Source organism: Ranitomeya variabilis, chromosome 1 (assembly GCF_051348905.1).
Source record: "Ranitomeya variabilis isolate aRanVar5 chromosome 1, aRanVar5.hap1, whole genome shotgun sequence".
Classification (NCBI taxonomy): domain Eukaryota; kingdom Metazoa; phylum Chordata; class Amphibia; order Anura; family Dendrobatidae; genus Ranitomeya; species Ranitomeya variabilis.
Window position 1 is genome coordinate 1008559021 of NC_135232.1, and position 22906 is coordinate 1008581926.

The 22906-nt window shown below is 40.9% G+C and overlaps 1 protein-coding gene across 1 annotated transcript in view; it reads right to left on the reverse strand.

Annotated features, from left to right (window-relative positions):
• The window catches only part of GLRA3 (glycine receptor alpha 3), a 443610-nt gene extending 439510 nt beyond the window's left edge, over positions 1–4100 (reverse strand). Inside the window, exon 1 of the mRNA XM_077279517.1 lies at positions 3717–4100. Coding sequence (XP_077135632.1) covers positions 3717–3787 — 71 coding nt within the window. The 5' untranslated portion in view covers positions 3788–4100. The remainder of the gene's footprint in view (positions 1–3716) is intronic.
• Positions 4101–22906: the final 18806 nt, after the last annotated feature.

Genomic DNA, 22906 nt, shown 5'->3' on the forward strand with positions numbered 1-22906 from the left:
CAGCGGACATGTGCTGTGTCCAAAGCGCTGCCAATTTCTGACTGTGTGCACCTACCCCAAAAGTCACCAATTTTTTAACAACTCCTCATTACGCAAACATTTTGCAACTTTGCAAAAGGTTTTCCATGTTTATTTCTGGTGTAAAAGCTTTGATGAATTGCCACTAATATTTTTACCAAAAAGTGACATATCAGGGAAGAAAGAGGAACATCCATCAGGTCTTCTCTAAGTAATGTAATGCAGTAAAATATAAAATGTCACATATATTGATCTATTTAATAATCTTACAATATTACATAAGAAGTTTAAAATTATGATAAAATCACAAAGTGATTTTCTGTACTAGATATTAGTTTGAGTATATAGGTATCTTTAAGAGTAACATCCCAAAGTAGAGATTGCTTAATAGCCTTCACCAAATCAGTAGGTTGCATTTCAGCATTTAAAGTGCAGCTGCATTGGAATAAACCCACTAACCTTCTAATATTCTCCTTGGAATTACTGAAAATTCCCTGAGAGAATTTAAAGAGCTCTGGGAAATGAATAGTTAGTGTATTGATTTATCTCACTTTAATAAAACAGATGTTTATTATTGCTATGTGATCATTGGAAAGTGTCTCTTAGCACATCCCTAGTATAAATAGCAAAGCCGTAACTCAAGAACATGAAACAGTTTTTTGGAAAAAGGAGCAAATCAGTCAAGAAGGGCAGGAAACTCTTGCAACACATATAGTATTCTTCCATCATATAACATGTATGGGCATATACACTTATACACTAAAATTGAACATTCCCTTAGTCTGTCCATCATGACAAAATAAGATTTTCCTACTCATTATATGACTTTACATATATTAACCCCTTCACCCCCAGAGCTTTTTCCGTTTTTTCATTTTCGTTTTTCGCTCCCCTCTTTCCCAGAGCCATAACTTTTTTATTTTTCCGTCAATATGGCCATGTGAGGGCTTATTTTTTGTGGGACAAGATGTACTTTTGAACAATACCATTGGTTTCACCATGCGATGTAACAGAAAACAGGAAAAAAATTCCAAGTGTAATGAAATTGCAAAAAAGTGCAATCTCACACTTGTTTTTTGTTTGGCTTTTTTGCCAGGTTCACCAAATGCTAAAACTGACCAGCCATTATGATTCTCCAGGTCATTAAGAGTTCATAGACACCTAACATGTCTAGGTTATTTTTTTATCTAAGCGGTGAAAAAAAATTCCAAAGTTTGCTAAAAAAAAAAAAAATTGCACGATTTTCCGATACCCGTAGCGTCTCCAATTTTCGTGATCTGGGGCCAGGTGAGGGCTTATTTTTTGCATGCCAAGCTGGCGTTTTTAATGATACCATTTTGGTGTAGATACATTCTTTTGATCGCCCGTTATTGCATTTTAATGCAATGGCGCGGGGAACAAAAAAACGTAATTTTGGCGTTTTGATTTTTTCTCTCGCTACACCATTTAGCGGTCAGGTTAATCCTTTGTTTTTATTGATAGATCGGGCGATTCTGAATGCGGCAATACCAAATATGTGTATGTTTGATTTTTATTTTAATTGTTTTATTTTGATTGGGGCGAAAGGGGGGTGATTTGAACTTTTATATATTTGTTATTTTTTTTATATTTTTTTTTTAAAAATTTTCTTAATTTTGGCATGCTTCAATAGCCTCCATAGGAGGCTAGAAGCATGCACAACTCGATCGGCCCTGCTACATAGAGGTGAAATACAGATCACCTCTATGTAGCAGAAATGCAGGTGTACTTTGAGCGCCGACCACAGGGTGGCGCTCAAAGCAATTGGCCATCAACAACCATAGAGGTCTCAAGGAGACCTCTGGTTGTTATGGCAATGCACCGCTGACCCCCGATCATGTGACGGGGGTCATCGGTGCGAGCAGCTCCGGCCGCGCAGCCGGGAGCGCTAGTTAAATGCCGCTGTCAGCGCTTGATGGCGGCATTTAACTAGTTAATGGGCGCGGGCGGATCGCGATTCCGCTCGCGCTCATTGCGCGCACATGTCAGCTGTACAAAACAGCTGACATATCGCGGCTTTAAGGTGGGCTCACCGCCGGAGCCCACCTTAAAGCAGGGGATCTGCCAGCTGACGTACTATTCCGTCAGCTGGCAGAAAGGGGTTAACCATCTTATTTTCTTTTTATATCCTAACTTACACATACATAGTTTGAGCTTAAAAATTGTAACATTCACAACAGTAAATCCTAAAATTACTATAATAACACTAATCACCATATAAATTAATTTTCTGAGCCCCAAATGTAATGTCAGTTATGCCAATATAATGACTCCTAATGCACAATTGCCTTCTTACTAAATTCCTTAGCAGTTCAAAATTGATAACCAAAGAAATATGAATTCTTATTGATTGTAATCATTGACACATTAATACATGAAACATGTACCTTGCATTTATGTTCAGGAATTATAGACTTAAAAGTCTGGAATTAGACTGAAAGCTCTTTGTGACCTTGAATCTCTATTATTATATTAATTCTAGTACAGAATACTAGATAATAAAGCCACTAGGGCATTCATTCATTGTACATTTAATATTTATCAGCACTGCTAGATAATATTATGAAAAGTTAAAAACAAATGACATTTATTGAAATTTCCTGATTTCCATATTAATTCTATGAACAAAACCTATTGTTGTGCTATAAGATGGAAATTCACAGCACAATAAATGCAGACTTGTATGTAGTTACACTAGTTTCCCCCCATATGTTCAGATAAAAGCATTTACTATGTAAAAAAGGTGGCAATGTTGCGCATGTAACCAGATGAAACAAAATCTGACTGGTGTACTCTGGGATTTGTAACTCTGAGTATGTAAGAGGTTTACAGCTTGTCACTCATGGGTAAGTGATCACGTCTAATTAAAAACAAGTGGAAAGCTACCTTCGAAAAATATTTAGCTAAGTGTTCTTCTAATCAAGGCCAGAATATTGATTGAAGCCATGAATAAATTTAAAAAAATCAACATCATGAACATTAAAGTGTAGATAAGCATATTTATCTAAATGTAAATTATATAAACATATTTATTTTATAAAAAATATGAATATATATTTATTTACATTTTATATATGTATAATATATAAATAAGTGTGTGTGTGTGTGTGTATATATATATATATATATATATATATATATATATATATATATATATATATTTATTCGTCTACACCTGTGTAGTGTTGATAGAATATGAATATTGTATTGCAACTTGAAGTTTAAGAGGAGGGGGAGTCAACGTTACATTAGATACAACTAACTTTTACATTGGCACTTGAGTAACAGTTGTCGGCATTGTAATTCATTGTAGTAACAGCTGGAACATATCTATGGGTTATAATAATAACATTGAGATTTTTTAAATAAATATACTATATATGCAGTACATACATATGCATATGTGTATATGCACACACACACACATAAATTTATAAATAATATATATATATGCAAACACTCGTGTATATATATATAGTTATATACATGTATAATCTAATACAAATATATCAATATAGCAAACAGTTATGCTTGTATATCAGTCTAATCTATCTATCTATCTATCTATCTATCTATCTATCTATCTATCTATCTATCTATCTATCTATCTATCTACTTGCACAGGTTGCACAATGCACAGGCTGTAAGCAGCATTACTTATAGAGTTGAACATGCCATACCTTAACAACAGTGCAGCTTCCCAGAAGTAAAACCCAGAGACAGCCGTGAGTATACACCTGATCCTGGCCATGTTTGCTTGTCATGGGCTGTGAAATTAAAATCATCAAAGTGATAGATGACTGTAGCTGGCAGTAGAAAACAGCAGGACACTTGATTCAGCACCAAGAACAGCTCCACAATGAGAACTCTGTAATCCCAGATGAAAAGCCAAGCTTCCCCCTAGTTGTCCTGCTAGACAGGATAATGAGGATGATGATCATGTATTGTATGCATAATAGAAAATGTCAGATCCAGAGCAGAAAGGTGGACATGTAACGCAGTCAGAAGTGCAGAGTCCACTCCGAGCTGCTGCATTCCTATACACTGAAATCCGCTGAAGCCCTGCTAGGAGGCTGGACTGGTACAGGGGTTGGATACAGGCTGCATGTTCGCAGCCAATGAACAGGAGAGCTCTTTTGATGGAGAAATAAGGAGCAGTAGTAACCCTTTGTATGCTGATGGTGCACGTGGATCCATTACATTGAATGCAATCCTTAAAGTTCTCTTCCACAGATCACGGTCATAATACCAATTCGCTGCCTGAGCTCTTTTGTGTCTAGAGACTGATTGCAAATAATAGATGTGATTTCTCTGCGTTATTTCCCATAGATACTGGTTTAAATGAAAAGGAATGTATTAACAGCTTTCTTCACATTTTATCATACAGAATTTGCTATTTACCTCTGGGTCTAGCTTCGGTAAAGAATCAATGGTTTTAATATCAATACATTTCGCTCTTGCATTTTCAAAGTAATATGTAAAATACATTTTGACTTTCCAGTCTTCACATCACAAAGGAGGGTAGAGACATACAATGAAGAAAAGAAAGGGAATATCCTCTGGCAACATAATGACGGCTTGTACACTGCAGTCTGTCACAATGACAGGGTTAGCACTGGCTGCAGGACTGAAACACAAAGCTTACCCCTTACAGAGGCTCCTTCTGATTAGCATGCAGCTAAAGACTCTGCTTGCCCACCCAGCTTGATAGCAGTAAAAAAGGCTGGATGTTGTATGCTTACAAGGCGATGCCACAATAATCCCTAATCAGACCACACTAGAGATGCCATTTCTCTCCTTTAGAATGATATTTTAGAAAATGTGCCAATATGTCATATATTATTAACTAAAATTGTATAGAACACAGGAGGAAGAAATGACTTTCAAAGCAAATAGAGCCTAAGGAAATGGGATGTATTTAAAGCAAATGAGTATTATTGCTAATAATAGTCATAATTACAATGTATATAAAGCATGAACACATTCTTTGTTCCTGAAAGAGAAGCAAATGCAAAATTGTCTAATTTTTTTATCAAGCAAAATATTGATAAATCCTATCTAAATGGGTTATGTTGCACAATGTATCTGTTTAAAGTGGTTACCAGTCCAAATCGATAAGACTGCAGTCACTCTGCGTGACTGCAGACTTATGAATCCCCCCACAACGCACGCACTGTGTGCTGCTGAGATTTGCTGATTTCTGACTCGGGAATGGAGGGTATGTATGCGTTATACATACTTTCGGCAAGTGGGTGCAGCCCCACTTCTATCGACCTATATGGAGCGAGGCCACACTCACTAGATCAAAATATTCCATGGCCTCTCTCCATTCAAACCGATACATTAATGATATAGAACAAACTTAAATTTGATCAGAACAACAAGCCATCCATAATACCAAGAACATTTTTCATATTGTTTATACATATATCATTATATACATTATATAACTTGTCTACTTTACCATTTATATAAGATAATTGTATTTCATGGAACTTCCATCTGCTAATGAACATTTTAAAAACTCAAACTCCTACAGGGACATTTTTCTGCTGATTGTTAAAAGCATAGACAGTTATTTTATAGGCCTAAGCCACACTAGATGAAGTTCTAGAGGATTTTACTACCATCATCTCTGAATTAATCCTGCTTTTTAAACCTTTTGACTAGCTGCAGTGAAAGCACAATATAATATAACAAATAGGTTGTATTTTGATTATTTGGCTGTCAGCAAGTAGCATCAATCAAGTTGAAATCCTTAAATCTTGGAGGTTCTAATATTACCTAAATTGCATTTAAAGGATGAAGCATATTGAACTGTGTTTGCTTATATAGACCATAGCATATTAACCCATTAATGCTATATGATGTACAGGGTGTGCCATTTTTATGGATACACCTAAATAAAATGGGAATGGTTGGTGATATCAACTTTCTGTTTGTGGCACGTTAGTATATGGGGGGAAAACTTTTCAAGGTGGGTGATGACCATGGCGGCCATTTTGAAGTTGACCATTTTGGATCCAACTTTATTTTTTCCAATGGGAAAAGGGCCATGTGACACATCAAACATATTAGGAATTTCACAAGAAAAACAATGGTTTGCTTGGTTTTAACATAACTTTATTCTTTCATGAGTTATTTATAAGTTTAAGACCACTTGTTAAATGTGTTCAAAGTGCTGCCCATTGTGTTGGATTGTCAATGCAACCCTCTTCTCCCTCTCTTGACACACTGATAGCAACACCGCAGAAGAAATGCTAGCACAGGCTTCCAGCATCCGTTGATTCAGATGCTGCACATCGCGTATCTTCACAGCATAGACAATTGCCTTCAGATGACCCCAAAGGTAAAAGTCTAAGGTGGTCAGATTGAGAGACCTTGGTGGCCATTCAACTGGCCCACAATGACCAATCCACTTTCCAGGAAACTGTTCATGTAGGAATGCTTGGACCTGACACCCATAATGTGGTGGTTCACCATCTTGCTGGAAAAACTCAGGTAACGTGCCATCTTCAGTGCATAAAGAGGGCAACACATCATCATGATGGTCGTCGTGGGCCAGATGAATGGCCACCAAGGTCTACCGATCTAATTCTTGTGAAATTCTCAATAAGTTTGACGTGTCACGTGACCCTCTTCCCATTGGAAAAAATAAAGTTGGATCCAAAATAGCCATCATGGTCACCACTCATCTTGAAAAGTTTTCCCCCTCCCATATACTAATGTGCCACAAACAGGAAGTTGATATCACCAACCATTCCCATTTTATTTAGGTGCATCCATATAAATGGCCCACCCTGTACATATCAGTCATGAGCATGTTACTTTGTGTGCTATGGAGAAGATGTACATCATGATGATAGCACAGAATCAGGTTCAGGAGCCCAACTGATATACACAGCCAGTTAGTAGGCCCAAACAATAAAGTGGGCTAATTGTCTGCCAAAAAATTGTTCATAAATAAACAGGCGACATTGCTTTGCTCAGTGTCAGAAAATTGTAATGAGTAGCAGACTAAGTAGTAGGCCCAAATAATAAAGTGGGCTAAATGTCTGCCAAAAAATTGTTAATAAATAAACAGGTGGCATAGCTAGGTACAGGGGTGGGCTCCTCTGCTGAGTAGCAGACAGTGGTAGTAGGCGCAAAGTATTAACTGGTGTAAATGGAGGCCAGGGCCCCTGTATATTTTAACTATCATCTATCATTTCAACAAATTTGTATTGCCAGTGCCATTAAAGGATTTAACAGCACAGACTACACAGTGGTGGAGCAGGGAGAGGTAAGTATTGCAAGTGGTAGAGCACTGTTCGAGCTGGGGGGAACACTCTCTCATGGGCGGCGGTACTGGCACAGGGCCCCTCATATTACGACGGTTTGTCTGACGTTGGTTGTGCACCACCACCATCAGAGACACTTCATTGTACTATGAGGGACCCTGTGCCAGTGCCATCACCCAAGAGTGGGCTCACCCACCTGTCCAGGCAAACGGCACTCGCACGGGTGCTTGTGCCAGGTGGTGACCACAGCCCTGTGGGGGGAGTCAGCCCATTTAGGGAGGTATAAAAATGGCCTATGGTGGACATTCAGCAGCTGCAAATGGAGGAATTGGAGAAGTCAGTAAGAGGAGGCCAAAAGCAAGACATTTTTCAGGGAAGCTATGTGTCAGCAGGGGAAGGTGGGGCAAAATAATTTGAAATCCATGATTGGTTCATTTTAATGAAGGTTACATCATCAACATTTTAGGTAGCCAGACTTGTCCTTTTTTCGGTCAGTATTGAACCACCTGCACTGAAGACTCTTTCTGATAGCACACTAGCAGCAGGGCAAGCGAGCTCCTGTAATGCATATTCTGCCAATTCAAGCCAGGTGTCTATTTTAGATGCCAAGTAATCAAAGGGGAATGACCTGTGAGGGAGAACATCGATAAGGGAGGAAAAGTAGTTCGTATCCATACTGGACAAATGCTGTCTCCTGTCACTTTGAATCGGTGCAGCAGTACCTGTCGTGTCAGCGGTCATTGCGAAATCACTCCACAACCTGGTCATAAAACCCCTCTGTCCAACGCCACTTTGGATTTGTGCACCTCTAACACCTCTGCCATGTTGCCCCCTATGGCTCGTGTGAGAACCATCACCGCCGCTGTGTGCTGGGAATGCCTGAACCAAACGGTCTACAAGAGTTGCTTGTTTGGTAGCCAATATTTGCTCAAGGTTCTCATGTGGCATGATATTTTGTAATTTTCCTTTATATCATGGATCCAGGAGGCAGGCCAACCAGTAATCGTCATCAGTCATCATTTTGATAGGATACGCAAGGCATACTCAGCCATGTGGGCCAATGTTCCAGGTGTCAATTCACTGCTTGTGCTGGGTTGAGGAGCACTTTCTTGCAAATCAACATCACTTGTGTCCCGCAAAAACCCTGTACCTGACCTTGCAACACTACCAGTTTCTATTGCCCCCTGAGAAGCATCCTCCCATAAATATTCATCCCCATCATCCTCCTCCTCCTTCCCTTCGTCTGCCACCTCATCCAGGAGAGTTCACAGAGCAGACAATGGCTGACTGTCATCAAGGCTTCCCTCGTCCTCGGCTGCAGACGCCTGCTCCTTAATGTGCGTCAAACTTTGCATCAGCAGACACATTAGTGGGATGCTCATGCTTACGATGGCGTTGTCTGCACTTACCAGCCGTGTGCATTCCTCAAAACACTGAAGGACTTGACAGAGGTCTTGTAGCTTCGACCACTGCACACCAGACAACTCCATGTCTGCCATCCAAGTGCCTGCCCGTGTATGTGTTTCATCCCACAAATTAATTACAGCACACCTCTGTTCGCACAGCCTCTGAACCATGGGCAGTGTGGAGTTCCACCTTGTTGCAACGTCGATTATTAGGCGGTGCTGGGGAAGATTCAGCATACGGCTGGAGTGTATGGGCGACCGGCAGATGTGCGAGCAAAGTCTTTGCACCTTCAGGAGCAGGGCTGGTATCTCCGGATAATTGTTGAGGAAGCACTGCACCACCAGGTTCAAGGTGTGAGCCAGGCAAGGTATGTGTTTCAGTTCTGAAAGGGCTATGGCAGCCATAAAATTCCTTCCGTTATCACTGACTACCTTGCCTGCCTCAAGATGTACACTGCCCAGCCATGACTGAGTTTGTTGCTGCAAGTACTCAGCCAGTGCTTCCGCGGTGTGTCTGTTGTCGCCCAAACACTTCATTTGTAACACAGCCTGCTGACACTTACCACTATCTATTCGATAATGGGACACCTCATGTGCAACACTGGCAGCTGCAGATGGAGTGGTCGTGTGACTGCGCTCTGTGGACAAGCTTTTGCTTCTGGAGGAGGAGGAGGAGGGTTGGCGAATGCTTACAGCCAACTGTTTCCTAGACCGTGGGCTAGGCAGAACTTTTCCACTATGGCTGTCCCCTGTGGACCCTGCATCCACCACATTAACCCAGTGCGCCGTGATGGAAACGTAATGTCCCTGGCCATGCCTACTGGTCCATGCATCTGTTGTGAGGTGCACCTTTCCACTGACTGATTGCCTCAGTGCATGGACAATGCGGTCTTTGACAACACAATCTAAGTGGCAGAAAGTGGCTGGCTGACATACGACAATCTAACAGGACTGAAGTATATCCACTTTGTGAGAATTTGAATCTCACTTTTTTTTTTTGGAGACTGAACCAAAACTTAGGCCCAGTGTATAAAACAACACAATGTAAGTGGCAGAAAGTGGCTGGAAGATATATGAAAAAATACAAGGACTGTAGTACAATTTCAATCTCCCTACAATGATCTCAGGACAAGTATGGCAGCAATAAAAAGGACTGCTGCACACAAAAGTGTGGACAAATAAACAGGATAACTGTGCAGAAAGGAGCAACAGGATTTTTGCTTTTAAAAAAGTAGTTGGTTTGCACAGCAGCGTGCAAACAGCAATGCAGCTATCAGGGAGCCTTACAAGGCAGCCTAATAAGCTACAGAGCTGATGCACAACAATATAGCCTCCACTGTCCCTGCAAAAAAAGGTGGTGTTGAACAGTGGAAATCGCTACAACACAAGCAGTTTGGGGGTTAATCTTCCCTCCCTAACTATATCCCTTCTTCTGATGAAGCTGCAGCAACCTCTCCCTATGCTAAGATCGGCAGAAGTAAGATGGTGGTCGGCGTGCACGCCCTTTATAGCCCCTGTGACGCTGCAGAAAGCTAGCCAATCACTGTCATGCCGTTCTCTAAGATGGTGGGGACTGAGACCTATGTCATCACGCTGCCCACACTCGCTGAAAGCGTCATATGAAACGCGACTTTTGCGCGCAGATTGGCAACCTCATGACCAATCCCACACTAGGATCGGGTCGGGTTTCATGAAACCTGACTTTGCCGAAAGTCGGCGATTTTTGAATTTGTCCGATCCGTTTCGCTCAACCCTAGTGGCGAGCACTGTTATGATCTGGCGACCTTGGAGCTGCATGAAACTTTCTCTGGAGTCGGTGGAACCTGTACTGACCGCAAATCCTGAACTAACACCGCAACTAGAAGTAGCCGTGGGGTGTGCCTAACATACCCTAGACACCTCGACACAGCCGGAGGACTAAATACCCCTATAGATGGAAATAGGAATGCTACCTTGCCTCAGAGCAGACCCCCAAAGGATAGGCAGCCCCCCACGAATAATGACTGTGAGTAGGAGAAGAATAGACACACGCAGGTAGAAAACAGGATTTAGCAAAAGAGGCCACTCTAGCTAAATAGGAAAGGATAGGACAGATTACTAGGCGGTCAGTATTAAAACCCTTCCAAAAATATCCACAGCAGATAATACAAAAAGTTCCACAATCTAACTAAAGACATGGAATGTATATCTGCCACTCCAGAGAATCCAACAAGACTGAGAGAATACTGACACAATCTAAGCTGGACAAGAAAACACAAAGAATAGCACTGAATTGTGAAGCACATAGCATGTGCGCCACAGGAAAAAAAAACCAGACACTTATCTTTGCTGATTTGGCAGAAAGGCAGGAGGAACCAAGCAGAGTTCCAACACCTCCCAACAACAATTGACAACTGGCAAGGACTAATGAATCCTGCATGCCTAAATACCCCAGTCAGAACTGCAATCAGCAGATACACCTGACCAGGACTGCAACTCAGGGGCAACTGCATTACCACCTACAACCACCGGAGGGAGCCCAAAAGCAGAATTCACAACAGAGCACTGAGCACTGGGATTCAAGCTTGAGGAGGATAATTTGCATATTCCATATGCCTTCTGGGAAAAGTGAAGAGTCTCCCTCAGCAAGAAGATCGTTGGGTACAGCCGGGACCAGCTGCTTGGAAAGCATCACCAAACCAGGGATTCAAGCTTGAGGAGGATAATTTGCATATTCCAGGTGCCTTCTGGGAAAAGCGAAGAGTCTCCCTCAGCAAGAAGATCGTTGGGTACAGCCGGGACCAGCTGCTTGGAAAGCATCACCAAACCAGGGATTCAAGCTTGAGGAGGATAATTTGCATATTCCAGGTGCCTTCTGGGAAAAGCGAAGAGTCTCCCTCAGCAAGAAGATCGTTGGGTACAGCCGGGACCAGCTGCTTGGAAAGCATCACCAAACCAGGGATTCAAGCTTGAGGAGGATAATTTGCATATTCCAGGTGCCTTCTGGGAAAAGCGAAGAGTCTCCCTCAGCAAGAAGATCGTTGGGTACAGCCGGGACCAGCTGCTTGGAAAGCATCACCAAACCAGGGATTCAAGCTTGAGGAGGATAATTTGCATATTCCAGGTGCCTTCTGGGAAAAGCGAAGAGTCTCCCTCAGCAAGAAGATCGTTGGGTACAGCTGGGACCAGCTGCTTGGAAAGCATCACCAAACCAGGGATTCAAGCTTGAGGAGGATAATTTGCATATTCCAGGTGCCTTCTGGGAAAAGCGAAGAGTCTCCCTCAGCAAGAAGATCGTTGGGTACAGCCGGGACCAGCTGCTTGGAAAGCATCACCAAACCAGGGATTCAAGCTTGAGGAGGATAATTTGCATATTCCAGGTGCCTTCTGGGAAAAGCGAAGAGTCTCCCTCAGCAAGAAGATCGTTGGGTACAGCCGGGACCAGCTGCTTGGAAAGCATCACCAAACCAGGGATTCAAGCTTGAGGAGGATAATTTGCATATTCCAGGTGCCTTCTGGGAAAAGCGAAGAGTCTCCCTCAGCAAGAAGATCGTTGGGTACAGCCGGGACCAGCTGCTTGGAAAGCATCACCAAACCAGGGATTCAAGCTTGAGGAGGATAATTTGCATATTCCAGGTGCCTTCTGGGAAAAGCAAAGAGTCTCCCTCAGCAAGAAGATCGTTGGGTACAGCCGGGACCAGCTGCTTGGAAAGCATCACCAAACCAGGGATTCAAGCTTGAGGAGGATAATTTGCATATTCCAGGTGCCTTCTGGGAAAAGCGAAGAGTCTCCCTCAGCAAGAAGATCGTTGGGTACAGCTGGGACCAGCTGCTTGGAAAGCATCACCAAACCAGGGATTCAAGCTTGAGGAGGATAATTTGCATATTCCAGGTGCCTTCTGGGAAAAGCGAAGAGTCTCCCTCAGCAAGAAGATCGTTGGGTACAGCCGGGACCAGCTGCTTGGAAAGCATCACCAAACCAGGGATTCAAGCTTGAGGAGGATAATTTGCATATTCCAGGTGCCTTCTGGGAAAAGCGAAGAGTCTCCCTCAGCAAGAAGATCGTTGGGTACAGCCGGGACCAGCTGCTTGGAAAGCATCACCAAACCAGGGATTCAAGCTTGAGGAGGATAATTTGCATATTCCAGGTGCCTTCTGGGAAAAGCGAAGTCTCCCTCAGCAAGAAGATCGTTGGGTACAGCCGGGACCAGCTGCTTGGAAAGCATCACCAAACCAGGGATTCAAGCTTGAGGAGGATAATTTGCATATTCCAGGTGCCTTCTGGGAAAAGCGAAGAGTCTCCCTCAGCAAGAAGATCGTTGGGTACAGCCGGGACCAGCTGCTTGGAAAGCATCACCAAACCAGGGATTCAAGCTTGAGGAGGATAATTTGCATATTCCAGGTGCCTTCTGGGAAAAGCGAAGAGTCTCCCTCAGCAAGAAGATCGTTGGGTACAGCTGGGACCAGCTGCTTGGAAAGCATCACCAAACCGCGCGCCGTAAGGCGCGCAAATTTTTGCCTGTAGGACATTATTGTAAGAGAGCTTGGCTGAGTAGATTACACAAGAAGGAAAGCACACAGCAAGTCAGCAGGATCTGGGAGCAACATGGCAGATGTGACAACCTACATGGTGAGCTGCAGCATGTGCTACATGTTCGCAGATCGACCAGAAGAAGAATCCAATTTCACCTGTCAGAAGTGTAGACTAGTGGCCCTTTTAGAAGAAAAGGTGCGGGGTCTGGAAGAAAGAATATCAACTTTGAAACTCATCAAAGAGAATGAAGACTTCCTAGACAGAACAGAAGCTTCTCTACTGGTCACAGAAGGTGAAAAAAGTGTCAGAGAACCTCCAAAAGCAGATGAGTGGAAGCATGTGACCAAAAGAAGCAAGAAGACCATGGAGAAATCACCAACCACACAACTGAAGAACCGATATCAAATCTTTGTAGAGGTTGAAGATGGCACACCTAAGGATGAAGCACTACCAGCAAGCAAAAAAGAAAAGGGTACGCAGCAACAAGTGACAGCAAAAAGTACAGCCAAGAAGCAACGAAGAGTGGTGGTGGTGGGAGACTCACTACTGAGAGGCACAGAAGCAGCCATCTGCAGACCGGACATAACCGCAAGAGAAGTATGCTGCCTTCCAGGTGCGATGATCAAGGATGTGACTGATAGGATACCAAAGCTCTTCAGCTCCAAGGACGTCCACCCATTTCTTCTGATACATGTTGGCACCAATGACACCGCAAGGAAGGACCTACCGACAATCTGCAAGGACTTTGAAGAGCTGGGGAAGAAAGTAAAGGAACTGGATGCACAGGTAGTTTTTTCTTCTATCCTTCCAGTAGACGGGCATGGCACCAGGAGATGGAACAGGATCCTTGATGCGAACAACTGGCTAAGACGATGGTGCAGACAACAAGGATTCGGATTCCTGGACCACGGTGTGAATTACTTGTACGATGGACTCCTTGCCAGAGATGGACTACACCTCAACAAACCTGGGAAACACACATTCGCCAGAAGACTCGCTACACTCATCAGGAGGGCGTTAAACTAGAAGAAGAGGGGACGGGAAGAAAAACATTAGACTCGAACAAAGAAGACCCAGGAAAACATACTCAGAAGGGAGGTAAGAACATTTCTAAAACAATCCACAGCGAGGAGATTGGAACAAAACAAAATCCTCTAAACTGCATGCTCGCAAATGCAAGAAGCCTGACAAACAAGATGGAAGAACTAGAAGCAGAAATATCTACAGGTAACTATGATATAGTGGGAATAACCGAGACATGGTTAGATGAAAGCTATGACTGGGCAGTTAACTTACAGGGTTACAGTCTGTTTAGAAAGGATCGTAAAAATCGGAGAGGAGGAGGGGTTTGTCTCTATGTAAAGTCTTGTCTAAAGTCCACTTTAAGGGAGGATATTAGCGAAGGTAATGAGGATGTTGAGTCCATATGGGTCGAAATTCATGGAGGGAAAAATGGTAACAAAATTCTCATTGGGGTCTGTTACAAATCCCCAAATATAACAGAAATCATGGAAACTCTATTTCTAAAGCAGATAGATGAAGCTGCAACCCATAATGAGGTCCTGGTTATGGGGGACTTTAACTACCCGGATATTAACTGGGAAACAGAAACCTGTGAAACCCATAAAGGCAACAGGTTTCTGCTAATAACCAAGAAAAATTATCTTTCACAATTGGTGCAGAATCCAACCAGAGGAGCAGCACTTTTAGACCTAATACTATCTAATAGACCTGACAGAATAACAAATCTGCAGGTGGTCAGGCATCTAGGAAATAGCGACCACAATATTGTACAGTTTCACCTGTCTTTCACTAGGGGGACTTGTCAGGGAGTCACAAAAACACTGAACTTTTGGAAGGCAAAGTTTGACCAGCTTAGAGATGCCCTTAATTTGGTAGACTGGGACAATATCCTCAGAAATAAGAATACAGATAATAAATGGAAAATGTTTAAGAACATCCTAAATAGGCACTGTAAGCGGTTTATACCTTGTGGGAATAAAAGGACTAGAAATAGGAAAAACCCAATGTGGCTAAACAAAGAGGTAAGACAGGCAATTAACAGTAAAAAGAAAGCATTTGCACTACTAAAGCAGGATGGCACCATTGAAGCTCTAAAAAACTATAGGGAGAAAAATACTTTATCTAAAAAACTAATTAAAGCTGCCAAAAAGGAAACAGAGAAGCACATTGCTAAGGAGAGTAAAACTAATCCCAAACTGTTCTTCAACTATATCAATAGTAAAAGAATAAAAACTGAAAATGTAGGCCCCTTAAAAAAACGTGAGGAAAGAATGGTTGTAGATGATGAGGAAAAGGCTAACATATTAAACACCTTCTTCTCCACGGTATTCACGGTGGAAAATGAAATGCTAGGTGAAATCCCAAGAAACAATGAAAACCCTATATTAAGGGTCACCAATCTAACCCAAGAAGAGGTGCGAAACCGGCTAAATAAGATTAAAATAGATAAATCTCCGGGTCCGGATGGCATACACCCACGAGTACTAAGAGAACTAAGTAATGTAATAGATAAACCATTATTTCTTATTTTTAGGGACTCTATAGCGACGGGGTCTGTTCCGCAGGACTGGCGCATAGCAAATGTGGTGCCAATATTCAAAAAGGGCTCTAAAAGTGAACCTGGAAATTATAGGCCAGTAAGTCTAACCTCTACTGTTGGTAAAATATTTGAAGGGTTTCTGAAGGATGTTATTCTGGATTATCTCAATGAGAATAACTGTCTAATCTAATCAGTTTTTATGAAGAGGTAAGCTATAGGCTAGACCACGGTGAGTCATTGGACGTGGTATATCTCGATTTTTCCAAAGCGTTTGATACCGTGCCGCACAAGAGGTTGGTACACAAAATGAGAATGCTTGGTCTGGGGGAAAATGTGTGTAAATGGGTTAGTAACTGGCTTAGTGATAGAAAGCAGAGGGTGGTTATAAATGGTATAGTCTCTAACTGGGTCGCTGTGACCAGTGGGGTACCGCAGGGGTCGGTATTGGGACCTGTTCTCTTCAACATATTCATTAATGATCTGGTAGAAGGTTTACACAGTAAAATATTGATATTTGCAGATGATACAAAACTATGTAAAGCAGTTAATACAAGAGAAGATAGTATTCTGCTACAGATGGATCTGGATAAGTTGGAAACTTGGGCTGAAAGGTGGCAGATGAGGTTTAACAATGATAAATGTAAGGTTATACACATGGGAAGAAGGAATCAATATCACCATTACACACTGAACGGGAAACCACTGGGTAAATCTGACAGGGAGAAGGACATGGGGATCCTAGTTAATGATAAACTTACCTGGAGCAGCCAGTGCCAGGCAGCAGCTGCCAAGGCAAACAGGATCATGGGGTGCATTAAAAGAGGTCTGGATACACATGATGAGAGCATTATACTGCCTCTGTACAAATCCCTAGTTAGACCGCACATGGAGTACTGTGTCCAGTTTTGGGCACCGGTGCTCAGGAAGGATATAATGGAACTAGAGAGAGTACAAAGGAGGGCAACAAAGTTAATAAATGGGATGGGAGAACTACAATACCGAGATAGATTAGCGAAATTAGGATTATTTAGTCTAGAAAAAAGACGACTGAGAGGCGATCTAATAACCATGTATAAGTATATAAGGGGACAATACAAATATCTCGCTGAGGATCTGTTTATACCAAGGAAGGTGACGGGCACAAGGGGGCATTCTTTGCGTCTGGAGGAGAGAAGGTTTTTCCACCAACATAGAAGAGGATTCTTTACTGTTAGGGCAGTGAGAATCTGGAATTGCTTGCCTGAGGAGGTGGTGATGGCGAACTCAGTCGAGGGGTTCAAGAGAGGCCTGGATGTCTTCCTGGAGCAGAACAATATTGTATCATACAATTATTAGGTTCTGTAGAAGGATGTAGATCTGGGGATTTATTATGATGGAATATAGGAATATAGGCTGAACTGGATGGACAAATGTCTTTTTTCGGCCTTACTAACTATGTTACTATGTTACTATGTTACTGTCAGGTTTTTCACACAGACCATCTAGCCATGTGAAAAACTAGCAGACATATCCTTTTTTTCATACACCATGGACGAAATGGTATGCTGCACACGTGCACACTGATGGCACACAGATGAAAGCAGTGTATCATCAGTGTGACACATACCAGCACCTGGGAAAAGTAGTACAGTTATCGCTGTTTTCAAGCGTCAGGTGTTAAATTAAGCTCATCATTGTCATCTGGTCTCCCTGCAATCATCTAATGGATGCGCCATTTCTGGGGGGCTGAAGGCTGATTTTCTTTGTCTTGGATAGGGTCAATATCCATGGCCCCTTCCCAGCCATTTAATATCAGTCCGCAGCTGTCTGTTTAGCCTTTGCTGGTTAGTAAATATAGGAGAGGCTACAAATTATTTTTTTGAGATACCTCCCCAATAATAACCAGTGAAGTCTAAGCAAAGAGCCATGAGCTGTTATTAATACTCTGGGAACCCTTATGGCTATTGGCCCATTCCCAGAATGTTAACATCAGCCCCTAGCTGTCGGCTTTCCTTCAGGTGGTTAGAAAAATGAAATGGGATCTCACGTCATTTTTTAAAAATATTTATTTAATTAATACGCGATATACACAAACAGTGGGTGCTTATTTCCTCAGAAAAAAAAAGATACAGAGCTTATACAAACTTATGAATAGTCATATTGTTACAAAGGTTTTCCAGTTTTGGAAAAAAACATTTCACCCAGCTTTAGTATATTTTAAAACTTTCTCTTTGTCTGTCTTTTCCCGCCTTCCCTCTGTGTTCTAGTCCTGAGTCTCTGTCGCTGCTCATGGTGTTTTTTATTGTCCGCAGCGTTAATATCACATCAACAGTGCTGCAACTAATAACTGAGCTCAGATAGTGCTGTCAACTCAGACAAATGCCCTGAGCTCAGTTATTGTCTGCAGCACTGTCAACATCAGGAGCAGCAGCAGAGACTCAGTCCTGGACCCAGGGAGGGTAAGATATGCTATATAAAAAAAAAGAAAAGAAGCAGGGAAAAACAGGTTTTCTGAAGGCTGACAATTAGTGATGAGCGAGTGTACTCGTTGCTCGAGTTTTCCCAAGCACGCTTGGGTGATCTCCGAGTATTTGTTAGTGTTCGGAGATTAAGTTTTCATCAGGGCAGCTGAAAGATTTACAGCTATTAGCCAGCTTGAATACATGTGCAGATTCCCTAGCAACCCGGCAACCCCCACATGTACTCAGCCTGGATAGTAGTTGTAAGTCCTTCAGCTGTAGCGATGAAAACTTAATCTCCGAACACTAACAAATACTCGGAGATCACCTGAGCGTGCTCGGGAAAATCCGAGCAATGAGTATACTCGCTCATCACTACTGACAATCTCTCTCTTGTGTTATCGCTATCACAAGTTATGCATCCCTGCAAGTATCAAAAAAATCTTAACATGCTTTATGAACTTAAGTTAAAAGATTGTCAATACCACAGGAACCCTAAATTTATCTTCAAATGCTAAAATTATACTTTTAGTTCTGATTTGCATTGAGTTTTGTTAAGATGTTTAATTAATAGTGAGATTGCTAAAATTCTTTTCCTTCCAATAACAGTCACTAAATTAAAGTTAGAAAAGCGTTCAGATGAGACTATTTGAGGCTTGTGGTAAAAACACCTTAGGGAGATCTCTAAAATGGGTTATTAATGTTTAATCAGTGTTGGTCTGACCTTTGAACTGTGTACATTGGAAAACTTGGTGGATAGGATAAATTGCTGCATAAAGCATAGATAATCCTACTGACAGGGTGATATATTTTTGAACAGATGTAGCATGTTTTAACCCAACAAAATGCCATAGTGCAGCAAAATACCTTACACGGCATGTTTTATGGTGTTTTAAGTCTCAGGTAAAGCTTTCTGTATAAAGATATTTTTCTGCGTTATAGTATACTTAATACACAGTTTCATAATTGGTTATTCTCATGTTGTCACATTGATATCAATTGTTAGCTTGAAAATAAACAAGTTTTCAGTTATTTCTCTCTGTTGTCATCTTTCTGCAATGACAGATTTGCCCAACTCTGTTTATAGCTCAATGTCTAAAGGACAGACCCCTGGAGGGTCGCCAAAATGCAAACTAGCTACATTCTAGGCTAGGAACTGATAGTTAACTTCTCAGATCCTTTTCTCTAACAATTTAATTTTTATAGAGCAGTTTGACAGTGCTGACTACTGCCCCTCTCTCTGTTAGCTTCTGACCTCGAGCTGCTGTTATCATTCCTGCAAAATGACAAGCCAGGGACCATTCTGTGACTGCTTAAGCAGTTTTCCTAATCACTGATCACTTTCTCCATGAGCTGCTGCATTTGTTCAAAGACAAGACGCTTTTATCTCTATATGTAAATGTTCAGATAACAGTGCATACTTTCCAACAACTGCACAGTACTATATCAGTATACGAAAACAGGCACACAGCACTCACAAGTGTTTCAGACTCTTCCTCCACAATTAGATATCATTATTGATCTTTAGGGTAGATCGTTATTCCTGTAGTCCCAAACAATCATACCGTCCAAAAGAAGTGTTAAGGCTAAGTTTCAAATTTTGGTGATATTTCCTTTTTTTCTGCAATCGCAATAAAACATTAGAGTTTTGAAAATTACCACAAAACAAAGCCCATTGGTCACAATTGTGGAAAAAACAACAACAATGTAACCACAATTATGTGAATTATTTTGCATCTTTCACATTATTTATTTATTTAGTTTTTTAATTTTATTCACTTATATAGCACCATTAATTCCACAATTCTATGCAGATATTATCACTAATATATTTTCCTTCATTCATAAGAATTGTCATGCAAAATGATAGCAGTTGTATGGAATAACGGTAAATACTTGTTCCCAGCACTCTATTTGAAGTTTTCAATGTTTTCTTCATTTTACCTCATCTGATTCTGTTCCATCAATGATCAGATTGAGTTCAAATAATATTTGAGGTTATCGTGGTCTCCATCCATTTACAAACACCAGCATGTTTTCTGTTCTCTTTTGATACAGATGAATCTGTATAATGAACTGCACACATACAACAATCACTTCAAGTAAACCATCTGCAGATCATCAAGTTGAAATATCTATGGAGACTGTTTATTATCCTGGCTATTCTTGATTTGCATTAATTTTAGGATTATGTTGTTAATTTAAAAATAGTGTTATTTTTCAAAAACATAAAAAATTGACTTTGTTTTTTCATTTTTTTCATCAGTAAGGGGCACAGTAATTTAAGAAATGATCACCTCATTGTTATAGAAGCTGTTGTGCAAGGGGTTGATTTGATTCAATACTTTCATGTTTAAAAAAATATATATTTTAAATGCTGACAGAAAAAAACATGTGAGTCCTGCTCCACCTGCGTGCACAGTGAGATTGACTGCACTATTTATATAACAAACTGGAAGAAAAGCTGTCAATTACTGTGTATCAAAAATGATGAAAAGTGGGTGGTGGAGATCCACAAGATGCCACGAGTCAGGAGCCACCCAAGTCAGATAAGAAAAGTTGATTTATTCAACACACGACGCGTTTTAGGGATGATCCGTCCCCTTCATCAGATGTTTACAAAATATATACCACACTCACTGCTTTACAGACATAGGCACTGACGTGATTGGTTGATAATTAATTGCATACAGGCTTTAAAAATCATGAATATACATACAATTTACATGATTACAAATCATGTAAGACAGAACAATATTAAAAATAAATAATACACTAAACATTAATTGTTAGAGAGAGTAGAAAAAAGTAATAAATAATACTAATAATAAGTAGGTATTCAAACACTCCTAAGATCCCATCTCGCTGGAAGGCTCCATTAAAAATTCAATTCAAAAATTGTTGGGAAGTACTTATTTGTATTTATAGGCAGAAACTATAAATGTAATACTATTATTAATCAGAACCTCACCTGGCTAAGTTATATGATGTTCAATCAATGGATGTGCTGAAAACTAATGTTCAAACCCTCTGGGTGCAAAGTAGTCAACCTATATATCCAGAAGGACTGTCTGTTATTAGCCTCTGTATCTAATGTGCGCTGGTCTCAGGTATATGTTCAAGAATGATCAAACGTAAATTATCAGGCCTTTTTGGTGATACATTAGGAAATGTTTTTTGTTTTCTCCATTTTTGATGATGTGCCTATGGCCGTTCATTCTGCTGTGACGGTGCTGCATGGTGCATCCAACGTATTGCAGACCGCATCCACATTTCAATAGTTAAACAGCAAATGAGGTGCCACAGGTCAGATGTTGGTAAATCTCAAAAGTTTCTCTAGTCACCCTTGATTTAAAGTCGGTACATCCATGGCTCAACATTGTGCAGCATAGACACTTACTGTTTCCACACGTAAACATTTACCTGCATTCAGGATTCATTGAGAGATTAATAAAAGGTTTATCCCTACCATTATCCCTAGTAGGGGCAATAAGATTTTCAAAACTCTTGTATCTACTGAACACAATACTAGGGTTTTTAGATACATCCACCAACAGGACCGGATCACTCACCAAAATAAGCCAATACTTTTTTAAAAGGTTTCTGACAATTCTATGAGACCTACTAATGTTGTTGCAAAGCTGTATTTAAATAAACTGTCCCCAGCAGAGTCATTGGATGTTTTCATTTCCATCGCCCTTTCCACCTATTGCAGCACCATCATTCAATACCTCTTCCCACATAGTGTTTGTGTTGAGACATTCTTCACATGAAGTGCCCTCACTTTTGGATTATTTTTATAGTTGCTCTCTGGACAGAGGATGTTCTGCCAGAATTATAAAGCAGCCCTTAAGTTCTACACACTGGTGCTTCTCAGACTACAGACGGTGTAGTTTAGAAGTCTTTTGGTAATCCTTGCTCTCAGATTGGCCAATGCTGATCACATTAGCATTCAATTTTCAATTTAAGTCAGCAATGTACTACATGCTTATTGTTTAACAGCTTAAGGAATGACCGAGTTTTTAGCTTTTTTCTTTTCTTATTCCAAGAGCCATAACTTTTTTCTTTTTCCATTGAAACAGCCATCTGAGGGCCTGTTTTTTGTGGGATGGGTTGTACTTTTGGATGAGACAATCCATTTTATCATATGATATACTGGAAAGAGTGAAAAAATCCAAGGGTGGAGAAATAGGAAAAAAGCACAATTCAGTAATTGTTTTGTTTGGGATTTTTATTTACAGCTAACATAGAAAAATTAAACACATACCATGAGATACGGCCTACCCAAAACCCTGTCTGATGGCTGTTTTTATCAGTAGTTTGCACCTGTGCTGCCCCTTGCCTTTATTAGCGGAGGCCTGCTGCACCCTGCTAGATGTACATTTGTCATCAGACAGGGTTTTGGGAAGGCCGTATTTTATTTTTATTTACAGCGCTCATTTTACCATAAAACTGATTTGTAAAAATGATTCTCCAGGTAAGTATGATTATGGTGATTCCAGACATGCGTAGTTTTTGTTTTAATTAAGTGGTGAAAATTTTTCCAAGAGCCGTAACGTTTTAGATTTTTATTATATGGAGCTGTGTGATGGCTTGTTTTTGTGTCTTGAGCCAATGTTTTCATTGCTATCATTTTGGGGTAGGTGCGATATTTTGATCACCTGTTATTA